Source organism: Ipomoea triloba, chromosome 3 (assembly GCF_003576645.1).
Source record: "Ipomoea triloba cultivar NCNSP0323 chromosome 3, ASM357664v1".
NCBI classification, from domain to species: Eukaryota; Viridiplantae; Streptophyta; class Magnoliopsida; order Solanales; family Convolvulaceae; genus Ipomoea; species Ipomoea triloba.
Genome location: NC_044918.1, coordinates 14,768,395 through 14,782,649, shown reverse-complemented (window position 1 = coordinate 14,782,649; position 14,255 = coordinate 14,768,395). Strand labels below are relative to the sequence as shown.

The window sequence follows — 14,255 nt, the reverse complement described above, 5'->3', positions numbered from 1 at the left end:
AGATTGGGGTAAACCCTCATATCGGATCCAATAGTAAGACCACCACAAACATCACTTCCACTGCTATTTAAGAAAGTTTCGTCAGATGTCAAGTAGACGTCGCCCTCTTCTACGTCACAACAAGCTTTGGGGCGATTTTCCTTGATGAGGATGGGTGTTTCAAGGCAGCCAATCAGCCACTAATGGCCTTGTTACATATGTTCATGACCCTCATCAAGCGAAGGCTATCGCGTGAAGAGAGACACTATCTTGGCTCAAGAACCTCAATCTCTATAGATGTTGTTTGGAATCTGATTGTCACAATGTCATAGTAGTCATAACTAAATCAAGAAGGGATCTCTTATACTCTGATACTATTCTTGATCAATGTCATTCTTTACTTAGTTTTTTTTCAAAATTTTATACGTCGTTTCTTTCCTTGTTCAACGAACCAATTAGCCTATACTCTAGTTATTGGCTATGGCTCTAAGTATATATGTATTACAACCTATGTTAATTTATCTCATTGTAGTCTGTTGTTAGCTACGATCACAAAGTGTTAAAGTGAATTTTAGTCAATGCATACTTTCGAATAATAACTATAGATTTTTCTCGTCACCCAAAGAAGGCTAATGTATGGGCAAATTGCTTCACCACCATCATGATTCCTTGTCACATGATTTTCATGTTGAATTGTTGATATGTGCAATGTACACTTCTCATAGGAAGTTTATCCTGATTCTAAATGCACAAGATAATAAATATTAAAAAAAAAAAAAAACTATATGATGAACTATTATAAATAGAACCCAAGTCCATCGTAGAAAAAAACAATTCTAGGCATGACAATGCAACGATAACTTTATTAATGACTCAAATAATTAATTTATTATTTTATCGACATAAAAATATCAAATTATGTAAAGGTAAATCATATGTCAAATCTCAAACACTTTTAGCTAGATTAAAAAAGAAAGAAGTAAGGATCAAACTCTGCTGGCACGGTTTATGTCAAATATGAATTACAGTAGTAAAAATACCAAATGTCGTATGAAAAAAGGGTCAAAAACTCATGGTTAAACTACTATATATAACAAGTTAATTGCATGATATCATAAAAACATAAATCAAATGCTAAATACCTTATAGTTTAATGACATCATTGTTATTATTTAAACTGGTATAAGTTTGAATCTCATTTCAACATTAAGGATGTGGAGCTTATAATTACCAAAAAAAAAAACATAAATAATCAAATTTGACCAAAAAGCCAAATGATAAAGATGAAATCAGCAGCTTTCGGATAACATAACACATGGCTTAAATTGGAATTATTGTCAATAAAATGGGAGAGGTAGATGACGATTTGGATGAATCAATTAATTTTTTAATTCTTAAGATAATTTAGATTAAAAAAAAGTCAAATAACTCTTTAAAAGAAAAAAAAAAGTCAAAGGAAATTATGTCCAAATGGGCATATTACCGATATCTACTGAGCTACTAAGTTACTTTAATTTACATTCTTTTACATACTTTGTCAAGGTGTAGGAGACCTTTGAAGTTAGAGATAAAATACCACGAATTATTTGTCCAACTCTTTTTTTTTTATATTTTTTTTATCATAATGAATTTTTTATTACTATAATTTATTTCATACTTGATTAAAATATTAAAAAATGAAAAATTGTTCCCTCCCTACTTCAACCAACTAACGAACATTCTTTTTCTCAGCAATTTAAAGCTTCAGATTCAGATCATTACGTTGCCTTCAAAATCAACCAAATTTCCGAACCCGAATCCGCTACTCGGATCCTCCGGCTGCCTCCAACAATGTCGAAACAGACGTACAGCGTCTGTTTCTGTTTCCGTCGGCGGTTCCAGCTAGCCGAGGCCGAGGCTCCGGCTGAGATTAGGGAGATATTCGATCAATACTCGGAAAATGGGTTGATGAGCGTCGAAAACCTCCATCGCTTCCTGATCGAGGTTCAGAAGGAGGAGAACACAACCATTGAGGACGCTCAGGCCATCCTGGATAGCCTCCATCACCTCAAGCTTTTGCATCACAAGGATCTTCATATACATGCCTTCTTCAAGTATATCTTTGGCGATGCCAATTCACCTATCAATCCTAAGCTCGGGGTAACTTTCTCTTTTCTTCGTAAAATTGAGTTTAATTGATTCCAGTTTCCAAATTTTGGTTCATAGCTAGCATAATTTGGAGGGAAAATTAAGCATGAGTTTTTATCATCTCACTTATAATAATTATAGCTATTTCGACCCAGTTTGGTTTGGTAAATGACTGATAGTGGTTGGGATAGAGAGTATAACTAGATGATAACATTAGCTGTAGAAAAGTGTTTGGTAAATTAGTTGTTAGCTGATAGCTGTTTGGTATAATTTCTTTTCTCAAAAAAGCTAATTTGGGTTAGAAGGCATAACTAGCTGATAACATTAGCTGATAGTAGAAAAGTGTTTGATAAATTAGTTGTTAGCTGATAACTGTTTGGTATAATTTCTTTTCTCAAAAAGCTAATTGAAAAAGTTGTTTTGATGAACAGCTTTTTGAATTTTAACATTTTTTGAGTTACAAAAAGCTGATTAACCAAACACTTATATTAATTTTTTAAGTAAATCAAACAGCTAATAATGGTCAAATAAGCAAAATTGGTTGATAAACTAACTATTTTACCAAATAGTTCATGTTATCATTTGCTAATAGGTAAGTGATTGTGTTTTCCAGATTCACCACGATATGAACTCTCCATTATCTCACTACTTCATATACACGGGTCATAATTCTTATTTAACTGGGAATCAACTAAGTAGTGACTGCAGTGATGCCCCTATCATAGAAGCCCTGAAAAGCGGTGTACGAGTAATTGAGTTGGATATATGGCCAAATTCGGCAAAAGATGATGTGGATGTTCTCCATGGAAGGTATGGTATTGATAAGTGAATGTTTTCCTTTCTGAGTGAACTTCTGTATGAGTACAAATGACACAACTGGAGGACTTCTTTGATGGAACTTTGGACTTTGTGTTTGATGAAGCTTTTCTGTGTACAATTAGTCATAAGAGAATGGATGTATTCTCTTTCCTACAAAAGATGATGTGCTTTTGCCTTTTGGCTTATGCAATATAAATTTAATAAGCTAATTCTGTCTTTTATGCATGTGTAATCTTGTGTCTTTAACTGCTAAAAGAGGTTTATTTTCTTATGCAGAACACTGACCACTCCTGTGGCACTTATCAAATGTTTGAAGTCTATTAAAGAGCATGCCTTTTCTGCATCTGAGTATCCTGTGGTAATAACACTTGAAGACCATCTTACTCCAGACCTTCAGGCTAAAGTGGCAGAGGTGTGTAGATGCATTTTTCTAAAACTAAAAGTCAGGGTCATGGTTGGCCTATTAATTGCCGTCATGAATGAATTCTAGATGATCACACAAACATTTGGAGACATGCTGTTTTCTCCTGGCTCAGAATCTTTGAAGGAATTTCCCTCACCAGAGTCGCTGAAAAAACGGGTTGTTATATCAACTAAACCACCTAAAGAATACCTAAAGACCAAGGAAGTTGAGAAAGAGGGTGAGACCAATAAAGAAAGTGATTCAGCAGAGAGTGATGCTTGGGGAAGAGAAGTTACAGAACTGACTGCAGAAAATAATGATAATAAGGTTCATAAAGTTTAGTCTCTCTTAATTATTGTGCATGTGCATACAAAAGCCAAAATCATCTTAGTTGCTGTTGTTGCTAGCTAACTAACTTCTTTCCACCAGGATGATAGCGATGAAGAAGAAGAAGATGATGATGATGATGACCCAAAGTCAGAACAGAATGCAGCACCAGAATACAGGAATTTGATTGCCATTCATGCTGGAAAGGGGAAGGGTGGACTGTCTGACTGGTTGAGAGTTGAAACTGATAAAGTGAGACGGCTTAGCTTGAGTGAGCAAGAGCTTCAAAAGGCTGTTTTGACTCATGGAAAAGAAATTATCCGGTATGATTCTCAATGTTCCCTGAAATTGCATACAAATGTTGGGCATCCTTGCATTATCAGTGTTGTGTGATTGGTATATTGAATTTGAAAGATGCAGCCAGAAAACTCTCATTATCTAGTTATGCCAGATATATAACATGTTCTTTAATTGCTACTTAGTATTGCCATTTCTGATTAGAGAACATACATTTAATTGAAGTATGATAACTTTAAAGATGCCAAAGACGGTTCAAAAATGAAGCTGGTGGGACTTTTTTTTTTTTTTAAAAGTAAATATTAATTAGGTTATAACTTTAGATTGTACACTTCCTCTCATCTTGTTCCAAGATTCCAGGGTTGATGTAACAGAGCTAACTGCTAAGCAATCCCTAACTGTTTTAATTACTTTTCTGCTTTTTCATGTTCCTTTGTTGCAGATTCACTCAGCAAAATTTATTGAGAATTTACCCTAAGGGCATACGCTTTGACTCGTCCAATTACAATCCCTTAATTGGTTGGACACATGGAGCTCAAATGGTGGCGTTTAATATGCAGGTTAGCCGGTTAGGCTTCTTTCTTTTTGCAAATTGAGGTGTATATGATGTAAGTTGAGCAAGAACACTAATATATGAGCTTGAATTGACAATATAATTGAGCCTGGTTGGACAAAGCTGACTTGCTTGAGCCCAGAGTAAGTTTTGGGTTCACCCTGTAATGTGTTTGAGCTTAGCTTGTTTCAGGCTGATCTGGATCAATGAGATTAAATTCCTAGTTATCATCCCCTGGTACTTTTACATCTGCAATTGCAGCCAGGTGATTCAGGGTTGAATAGAGTAGTTCATCATCCAAGTACTTTTACTTGAATGATTTGTTGATTGGGCACTCAAGATAAGACCCTAGCTCATGAATGGAGGTTTTAACCCAACTTAAGTAGCACGGCTTCACTCCAAACTCTTCTCAGTTCCCCACCCTTTCCCACCAAGCACCAACTCAACAAGAACACCAAATAATACGGCACTCATGTCAAGGTCCTAACTCCACTATAAAAGTTAGCTCATGAGTGAAGTTTTGACCCTAACTTAAGTATCACTCTACAATTTCTTGTGGATCTAATGTTGGATAGTATCATTTGCATTAGTTATCTCTATATATTTCTGTTCATTACTTCGTCTATTCTTGTATTTTCTGTTCAACAATTGATTGCGAATTTGTTGAATTGAAAAGTACTTACTAACTGTTCTTGCCTCAGGGTTACGGAAGATCACTTTGGTTAATGCAAGGCATGTTCAGAGCCAATGGTGGTTGTGGATATCTTAAGAAACCTGACTTATTGTTGGGATCCGGTACCACTTACGAAGTTTTTGATCCTAATGCTACACTGCTAGTTAAAACTACATTGAAGGTGACTAGAGAAACCCAGGGCCATTAATTGTCTTTTGAATAGTATCATGTGAATGCTTTTACTTAGCTTATATATGTCCCTGAAAATAATCTGATTTTTATGAATCAGGTTGCTGTATATATGGGCGAAGGATGGTATCAAGACTTCCATCATGATCATTTTGATCCTTATTCACCTCCAGATTTCTATGCAAAGGTACTTTCATATTTAGCTCACTAATTCCATCAACTCTCTCATTGCTAGTGTTTATAAGTAAAGCTAGAGATTAATTGAATGAAATAAGAAATAGATTGAATAACTTGAGATATACAAGTTTTCTTTTAAGTGGGGACAAAACATTAAAACAAAAAAGATAATTTTAAAAAAATTAAGAAATATAGTAATAAATATTGTTCGATATAAGCGAAAAATAAAACACATTAAAACTTTATAAAATTAGGCATAAAGAAGCACCATAAAGCTTTGTTGAAGCATCAAACAAAACTTTCTTAGCATCATACAAACATCTGGCACCTAGTCCAACTAATCTATTGTTTATTATATCTATTTTCATATATTTATATCTAAAACATGCACTATATATATATATATACACACAAAAGAGCTATATATATGGGGTGGGGTGGAGGTGAGTGGGGGTAGCTGTCCCCACTGTAGCTCCGCCCCTGATTGGAGATGATTCATCGAATGAAAAGTTGAATGATTTGCAAATTGTAAGCAACCAAATGACTAAGTGTCTTGAGTATACTGTAACCCATCAAGTGAGACTTAATAAGACATGGATAATAACTCCAACGCTTAGTATACATCTCCCTAATTCCGCCAATCTCCATGCAGATAGGTATTGCTGGAGTTCCAGCAGATTGTGTAATGAAGAAGACAAAGGCAGTAGAGGACAACTGGATCCCTACCTGGGATGAGCAGTTTGAGTTCCCACTAACCGTTCCCGAATTGGCTCTTCTCCGGTTAGAAGTTCACGAGTATGATGTCTCCGGGAAAGATGACTTTGCCGGCCAATCCTGCATACCAATCCCTGAGTTGAGACAAGGAATCCGAGCAGCTCCTCTGTATGATCTCAAGGGTGAAATGCATAAATCTGTAAAGCTTCTCTTGAAATTTGAGTTTGTTTGATCCCATATAGTCAGCCCTTAAGTTTTGTTCCCAATGTCTGTAAAATAAGATTCCTTTTTTTGCTTTTTGGTTTTCAAAGCTTCATGTATATGCCTTTGGTGTAGCCGTGTAGGTTCATATATTAAGTATACCCGTGGTTTGTCCCTTCTCCCCTAGTCTTTATAGCAGTGATGAGTTTAAGTTTAGGATTCAAATTTATATATTCATGGGCAGTTCAGTTGGGTATGGTGAAATTTTGATTAAGGTGAAATTTGGGAAGAAAGATCAGAGATCGAGTTTTACCAGCGATAGTATGCAGTAAGTCAGTAAGTTAAGGTCTAAGCTTCTGTGTGCAGTAAGTTAAAGTCTAACTTCTGTGTTCAGCTGGGTTAATTTACATCAGGCCGAGACGTAGGGGACCATCGGAATTGGAGATTCAACATTTTGGGAAGAAAATTAGAATTGGGAATTCAACCTTTTGGGAAGAAAGCAATAGTTGTGAGGGCCTAAGGGGTCTTGGATACCATTCAACCCAAAACTTTGATATTAAATTGTCAAAAGTGATAACTTTTCCATTAGGTCAGCAGTGTACAAAAATCACAATTGAATTTAGAAAACTACTTCTGCCATTTACATCACAAGAATATGATGATATAAATTAGTGAAAACTTTACAAGTGGAACTGTGGAAAAAAAACAAAAGAAAGATAGAAGTTCTCAATGGTTTGAGTGATTGTTTTTTCACTCAGAAATAATGGAGATTTCATCGCTGGAGAGGTAGCCATGGCTGTCATCACAAAGACCCAAAGCTCTCTCCAAATTAGCAACAATGTCCGCCATGGTGGGCCTATCTTTCCCTTCCAAATTTACACAAAGCATCGCAGTGTACGCAACCAGCTCTACAGCCTCCGCTTCCGCCATCCTCTCCGGCCGCCCAACTCTCCCGTCCAAAATCTTCTCCAATTCTCCCGCCATGATCACCGGCACCGCGTACTCCACAACGCTCATCGGCGCAACACCCTCGTTGCCATTCTTAAAAATCGCTCTTTTTCCAGTCAAGAGTTCTAGCAGGACCACCCCGAGCCCATACACATCACTCTTTGCCGTCAAGATGTTTAGCCCGTAGTACTCCGGATCAATATACCCTACCGTCCCGGCCGCCTTCATCGGGCGGCTGTAATCACAACTCCCTTCTGCAAAGAATACAAAAGCTTGATCTTCTCATTGATAATAAAGAGATATAAATAGATTAAATACTACAATCAGTTACAACAAACACATAAAAGTGGCGGAAATAAAATATTAAGAAGCCCAGTGTGGAAATAAGCTCTTAAAGTGAGAGTTCATTGTGCTAAGGAGCCTAGTGTGAGAGTAACCTCTCAAAGTGAGAAATTCCTTGTGTGCAGTAAGCAAATTAGCTTCTGTGATTCAGTTGAGTCACCGGATGCTCTGTGGGGTTGGGCTAGGGCGTGGGAAGTGAGGGGAAAGTGTGCAGTAAGCAAAAGGATTCAACGGGACTATTTGTGTGCAGTAAATAAATGTCTAGTTTCTGATTAGAGTAAGTAAAAGTTTAGACTTTATGATTCAGCTGAGTCACCAAATGCTTTGTCGGGCCGGAACGGGTCACGAGGCCGTTGAGTTGAGGTAGGAGATTCAACATTTTACAAAGAAAAGAAATAAACCAAAAACAAAAGTAAGTAACACAATTCAAACTATAATACCTTCCGTCGGTCCCATCAACGACAAACCGAAATCGGCGACACGACCGGTCCAATCTCCGTCGATCAATATATTAGAGGACTTGATATCCCGGTGGATTATCGGCGGAACTGCATAACTATGAAGATACTCAATCCCCCTAGCGGCATCCAATGCGATCTTGATCCTCATCTTCCACGAATTCAAAACACTGCAACTTTTTTCCACATTACTTTTATCATGCAAATGATCATACAGCGCTCCATTCTTCATAAACTCATAAACCAAAAGCCTCTCATCGTCTTCCTCGCAGAACCCAACCAGCTTGACCAAATGCTTGTGGTGCAGCCTGGACATGAACACCAGTTCCGATTCAAACGCGCTTTCTTTCTCCTGGAAACGCTTGGGTGGTTTATTATTATTATTCCCCGTTTCGCCTCTCTTGATTGCCACGTCACGGCCGTCGGGGAGTTTTCCTTTGTACACTACCCCGAAGCTCCCGGCGCCGATTTTGTTTTCCAGGGAGAAACAGTTGGTGGCGGCAAGCAGGTCGGAGAAGGCGAATTCTGCTGCTGTTTCAGTCCGTTTGGATGATGTTCCGCTTTTCTGCCGCCGCATAAACTGTGAGCCTTGGCGTTTGAGCGTAGAGGATCTTGAAATTGGACTGTTTGTGCCGCCATTAATGGTAGGTTGAACAGAATTGTGGATTTTTTGTTTTCGGAGACAGACACATAGGCAATAGAGTAATGTGCAAATCCCGGAAAATCCGCCGATTGATCCTAAAATTGTGGAGGCCAATAAACCTCCTCTAAGCCCTTTCGGGTCTTTGGCCGGAAATTTAGTCCCAGTTGGTATTGGGATTGGGATTGAACGATCACATGGCCGGCAAATATTGCCGTTGCCGGAACAGAGAGATTGAGACTGAGGATAAACGCCACATTCACTGCAATTACTCTGAACGCAAGGGCCGGGGAGAATCTCCGGCAAAAGAATCTCACCATCGTCTTCTCCGGCCCAGCCAGGGCCCCAACAAACCACGGAGAAATCGCTGGTTTTCAATCCACAGGTGAAATCAAACCCCGAAATTATGGATTCGAATGAGATTCCTTCTAACGCTCTGATTCCATTTCCGCCCCAGCAAATCACTGTGCGATTCAATCTCCTGATTCCGCAGCTGTGATTTAGCCCTAAAGATAATCCACTGTAACCGTAAGCCGAATTTTGCGGAACTTCCAATTGGCCGTTTAGATTCTCTCCTCGGCAGATAACAAACCCTGTAGTGTTAAATCCGCAGGCGAAGCTCCCGCCGGCGTTTATATCCACCATTGATTCATTCTTAAACTCTGATTCTATGATAGAAGCTTTATCGTTATCTTCTCCCCAGCATATAACTCTGTTTAAAATTTTCACTACTCCACAAGAAAACCCTAACCCGGATGAGATCGACACAATCTCGGGTGACCCGTTTAATTTTACCGGGTCGCCCCGCCAGCAAATCACGTTATGATCGGACTGGTTATTAACGCCGCAAATTTGGGTGTCGCCGATGGAAATGGCGGAGATTGGGGCGGCGGGATTCCAGTAGAGTCTCTTGGGGGCGAAAGTGGGGCCCCAGCAAACCAGCGAGGACCCGCCGGAGAGGACGCCGCAGAGAACGTCGAGTCCGCCGGCGATTGAATCGAAGGAGACGTTCGGATACACGGCTAGCGGCGTTTTCCGGCGGTTTTCCCGGCAGTGTATTTCCTGGAACGGTGTTCCGGCGGATATCCCGCAGACTGCGACGGTGGAGCCGTACATGACGGCCAGCGTGGCGGAGGAGCCGCCGAGAGCATGCACGGCGGACGGCGGACATATCAGGGCGGCTGTCAAGACGGCGACGGCGACGGCGGCAACAAAATGCGTCGTCATCTATATCTATACATAATTACATAGAAAGCAATCAAAGCATAAACATAAACCTCAATTGTATCGAGAGAGGAGGACTAAGCGGCGGCTGTGTTATAGAATCTAAAGAAAGTTCCAAGAATTGTTGAATTGTAGTGTGGGCCAGGCCAGGACCTAAAACATTGTTAAACTAGGATGTTGGAATTATTACACGTCATATTGGCCCGATCCAAAAAAAAATGGCATTTAAAACAGATAATTACGTGTTTAGCTCCAAGCTTCCAAGTGGGTCGCTGGGCGTACTTTTGTTGAAATTCATGTAAGCATAATTTAGCATATGTGTGAAGTGAGAGGCTGAGAGCATATATACTTACATAGGCATACGCACATGTTTGTTTGTTAGTACAGTTGAGTTGAGGTAGCAAATGTTGACTAAAGAATAGCCCGCCGGTTAACTTGCAATTATTTTATCCATTATCTAATGCTGTGATTTGCTCTTTCATTTCATTTTCTAGGGTTGTTGGGACTTTTGGTCTACAAGTCTACTGACATTCATAGAATCGTTAGCCTTTGGTAGTAGTCAAACTTTGCCCTCGTAACTGCTAACAAAGTTAAGCTATCAACTTATTTCAGATTCATCGACCAGTTGAATTGTATCTTGTCCTAGCCATACTATTCTGTTTTATTTGGTCTTGCAAATAGTTGCCAACATTTTTTCAAGCTCTGAAACTATATATTAGCTGTGATGTTGGGACTAAGAGCCACAACTTTGTCAAACAGGCCAGCATGGAAGAAGAAGATCTTAAGTAAGCAAAGCCTGAAAAACATGGATATGCCCTTTCTTTTGTATACATTATCCAGCTTTAGGAACATGGCTTGTTTCAGAACAACCTCAACTTCTCCGAACATCATCATCCTGTCTGTCTTCTATTCTCTTTCCCTAATCTATTCTGTAACAAAGAACAATTATTGGCAAGCCATGTTACACTTACAACAGTCCTGGATGTTCTTCTGGGCAGCACGACAGGATCCACAGCTCCGGGAGCCTCTACATACAGCAGTTGAAGATACAAACGAAGTGGCACGAGAATCCTAATAACCATCGCGCATAGTTGCACCATGGCAATGGATGGACCGAGAGGCCTTTCTGATGAGGCTTAAAGGCTGATCCTTTGCGGAGATAGCAACAACGCTCTGTACTATACAAAAATCTGCTTTTCGGGTGGAGGGAATCTCATCCCTCGTTCATTGCTCTAGAAGCAGGGATTCCGTGCTTCTGAAACCATTCAGGCATGTGGAACATTTCATAAAGCACTGGCCGTACATCTTTCTGTTGAGAAAGATGTTCGAGAAGAGGAAGGATAACTTCCAAAAGCTGATATGCCATTTGAACATTAAAAGAGAAGTAAACAAAATTGCAGGTCTAAGATTCCATGGAGCAAATAGCAGAAAGGGACTAAATTTTTATGTGTTCTTGTAAGTAATACCTGCTCATCGTGAGGCTGTCCTGCAGAAAAAGGAACGCAAGGAATTCCATTCAATGGTTGCAGTAAGAAACTGAAAGGATTGTTATCAACCATAACAATTCGGCTTAAATCTTTTGAAATGAAAGATAGATCCTTCACATGCTCCCGATATTCACTGTAATGGAGTTCAGACATGTTAGAAGAAACACATGTTTTAAGCTAGAAACGAAGCTTTTGCCTGTCTAAAAGGAACAATGGCATTCTGAATTTTACAGCAATTGAATATAACCTTCATCTGTTTATTCTACTAAACTTTTCATTGCTTATTCCTATAAATCTTAGTTCAGGAAAAATGGCACTTTTGGTCCCATACTCCCATCACTTTATGCACTACCAGAATGACAAAAAACGTGCAGGAAATCTATCAAACATATTAGAAAGTATGGTATCTTCGAAGTTCTTGATCTCAAGCATATTGTTAAACAGGAAAAGATACTAAACCAAAACAAGAAAGGATGCTATATTTGAAGTTCTTGATCTCAAGCATATTGTTATTTGTTAAACAGGAAAAGACATTAACCAAAACATCAAGAGAATACAGAACAACCAGGAGCAGCTTCACGGCTAGCAATACTTACGTGCTGGTTGTTGAAGGCCTGTAAAGCCGACGAATAAATAGGCGATCAACATCCAATTTATCAACAACTGGCCTTGCATATCCTTCAGGAAGACGATGAACACAACCGAACATAAATGAAGATAAAGGAATTACTTGGCGACAATATCAAAGTGTAAAGTCATAGGCAAACCTTCAAGTCCAGCAGTAAATAACACAAGGTCAGCAAATTTGCTGAGTTCTTTCAGAAATGTGCGTAATCCAGGGCGTTCAAACACTGTGACGTAGTTGATCTTAGGATTGTCATGGCATTCCTTAAAACTCCCAAAACAAATTGAGGGTTTACTTCATACATTATTGTTTAAGCATTGTAGCAATTACAGAGATGGGTTTACCTTGTCTGAGGAAATGCATTCAAGTTCAAACCACTTCAACCCAGCTTCTTTGGCCTGAGTAAGTATTATAGAAGGCAAAGTTGATGTCTCATATGCACAAACCAAAGTTTCATCCAAATCAAGTACCACCTGCATCAAAATCTCACAAGTTAAGAAGAAATCTATAGTGGATAATAACCAGTTCATATAGATAATGAAATTAGAGCACGCGGGGCAACTTCAGCCAAGTTAGTCAGGTTTATTGGCTAATCACAAAGTTACAAGTTCAACTATCAGAGAGAGCAAACTATTAGCTCTGACTACAAGTTTGACTTTAGCAGGAGCAACTTATTAACCTTTTTGGTTTGAGCTAATCAACTATGAACAGCTTAGATTGGTTTACATTGTGATCCACTCTCGGAGGAGCGGCCTATTGGTTGAGGTTACAAGTTTGATCTAGCGGCCTACTGACTTTCAAGCGGATCAATTATGGACAACGAAGACTAGTTTAACATGTGATTATTTGTCAATTAGGATTACAAGGTGTGAGGATTTTCCTAGTTACTCAAAAAATTAGAAATTAGCAGCATATGGAAGGGAAGAACATCTAGTCTAGGTTTACTTATGAAGAAGCGGCCTTACCGTAAGCCTCGGTAAATGATGCTCATCGGAACAACCGGAGGCGATTTGGAGTGACGGAAGGGCTGAAGAGGGCGGCGAATCGTCCTTATCCTCAACCTCGACAACCGGGAGAGGCCGGAACTGCGGAGGAGGAGGAGAGGAGAGGAAGGAGCTGTTCCGGAAGCCGACGTACGAGAGGAGCTGAGCCGCCGACGGTGTGCTCTGAACGAAGATCTCGTAGAACGCGGCCGCCCAGTTCAGGAGCGTCCGCCACAGTTGTAGAGTCTTCGGAGCGTAGACTTTGGCTGCTTTAGCCAGCTCTACCATAACTCCGCCGGAACCTCTCCGAACTCCGCCTGGAGCGCGTACGACGGCCGTGTACAACGACGAGTACAAATATACAGAGTATATATTTACAAAAATAAAAAATAAAAAATCCAAAAAATTGACCGTAATTCCTATGAATTTCTACTTTATCTTCTTCTTCTTCTTTTTCATCTATCGATTTATGATTACGAATTTAAATCTCTGGAAATATATTGTAGTGACATGGAGTCTCGACGGAGCTGTGGTCAAGGTGGTGCTTCAACGGAGAGTAATCCTAGGTTGAGAAGGAGAGTGTCTGCCACGCGACGTTGGGGAGAGTCGGGTTGACGGTTGATTACTGTGTTACTATTTTTGGAAACTTTTCACAATTTTATTTGGATTTTTTACCTTTTGCATTTTGATGGGAAATAAATTATTCTTAAATAATTATTATATGGGCTTTGATTAATTAATTTAAAATAATTCAAAATTTATTGCAATTGAAAGTGATTCAGAGAGGGCGCTACTTGGCTAAATAGTGGTGCTTTGTCTGGAGTGATGGAATCGTTCATCTCGACTCGACAGTTTAGAGAGCGATCAACAGAGGCTATACTTAAAAATATAAGAAATTAAGAGTTCGTTTATTTTAGGAAATTTTTCTTTGTTGTTTGTTTTCTAAATTTAGACTTCCCTACAACCAAATTCTTTGGATTAGAGGAAGGTATAAACAAAAGGGAATTTGTGGCAACCAAAATTCTTTAGTTATGCTTTTCTTGCATTTTGCAAATAACTAAAAGAATAATGCTATCCCCCATCCCCACC

General features: G+C 39.2%; 3 protein-coding genes and 1 long non-coding RNA gene across 5 annotated transcripts; 2 read left to right on the top strand and 2 right to left on the bottom strand.

The window, feature by feature from the left end:
• The first annotated feature begins 1,729 nt into the window (after positions 1–1,729).
• Positions 1,730–6,638, top strand: LOC116012151 (phosphoinositide phospholipase C 2-like). The gene is made up of 9 exons (XM_031251628.1): positions 1,730–2,118; positions 2,720–2,916; positions 3,202–3,337; positions 3,416–3,655; positions 3,758–3,978; positions 4,395–4,512; positions 5,207–5,359; positions 5,468–5,554; positions 6,197–6,638. Exons 1-9 carry the CDS (start codon positions 1,810–1,812, stop codon positions 6,488–6,490), a joined length of 1,755 nt encoding a protein of 584 aa, XP_031107488.1. The 5' UTR covers positions 1,730–1,809; the 3' UTR covers positions 6,491–6,638.
• Positions 6,639–6,990: 352 nt separating this feature from the next.
• On the bottom strand, positions 6,991–10,726 carry LOC116013483 (putative serine/threonine-protein kinase-like protein CCR3). 2 transcript variants are annotated; one of them, XM_031253266.1, is made up of 3 exons: positions 10,425–10,726; positions 8,190–10,080; positions 6,991–7,661 (listed from the first exon to the last, which is right to left on the bottom strand). In XM_031253266.1, exons 2-3 carry the CDS (start codon positions 10,072–10,074, stop codon positions 7,210–7,212), a joined length of 2,337 nt encoding a protein of 778 aa, XP_031109126.1. In that variant the 5' UTR covers positions 10,075–10,080; positions 10,425–10,726; the 3' UTR covers positions 6,991–7,209. The 2 variants fall into 2 exon arrangements, with proteins under 2 accessions (XP_031109126.1, XP_031109125.1); XM_031253265.1 differs by lacking the exon at positions 10,425–10,726 and having other exon boundaries at positions 8,190–10,386.
• Positions 10,727–10,857: 131 nt separating this feature from the next.
• Positions 10,858–13,683, bottom strand: LOC116013484 (CTD nuclear envelope phosphatase 1 homolog). The gene is made up of 6 exons (XM_031253267.1): positions 13,149–13,683; positions 12,528–12,656; positions 12,326–12,446; positions 12,155–12,236; positions 11,538–11,691; positions 10,858–11,425 (listed from the first exon to the last, which is right to left on the bottom strand). The coding sequence occupies exons 1-6, from the start codon at positions 13,452–13,454 to the stop codon at positions 11,285–11,287; spliced, it is 933 nt and encodes a 310-aa protein (XP_031109127.1). The 5' UTR covers positions 13,455–13,683; the 3' UTR covers positions 10,858–11,284.
• On the top strand, positions 13,468–13,877 carry LOC116013485. The gene is made up of 2 exons (XR_004097259.1): positions 13,468–13,532; positions 13,673–13,877. It is a non-coding gene; the product is annotated as an uncharacterized LOC116013485 (long non-coding RNA).
• The last annotated feature ends 378 nt before the right edge of the window (positions 13,878–14,255 follow it).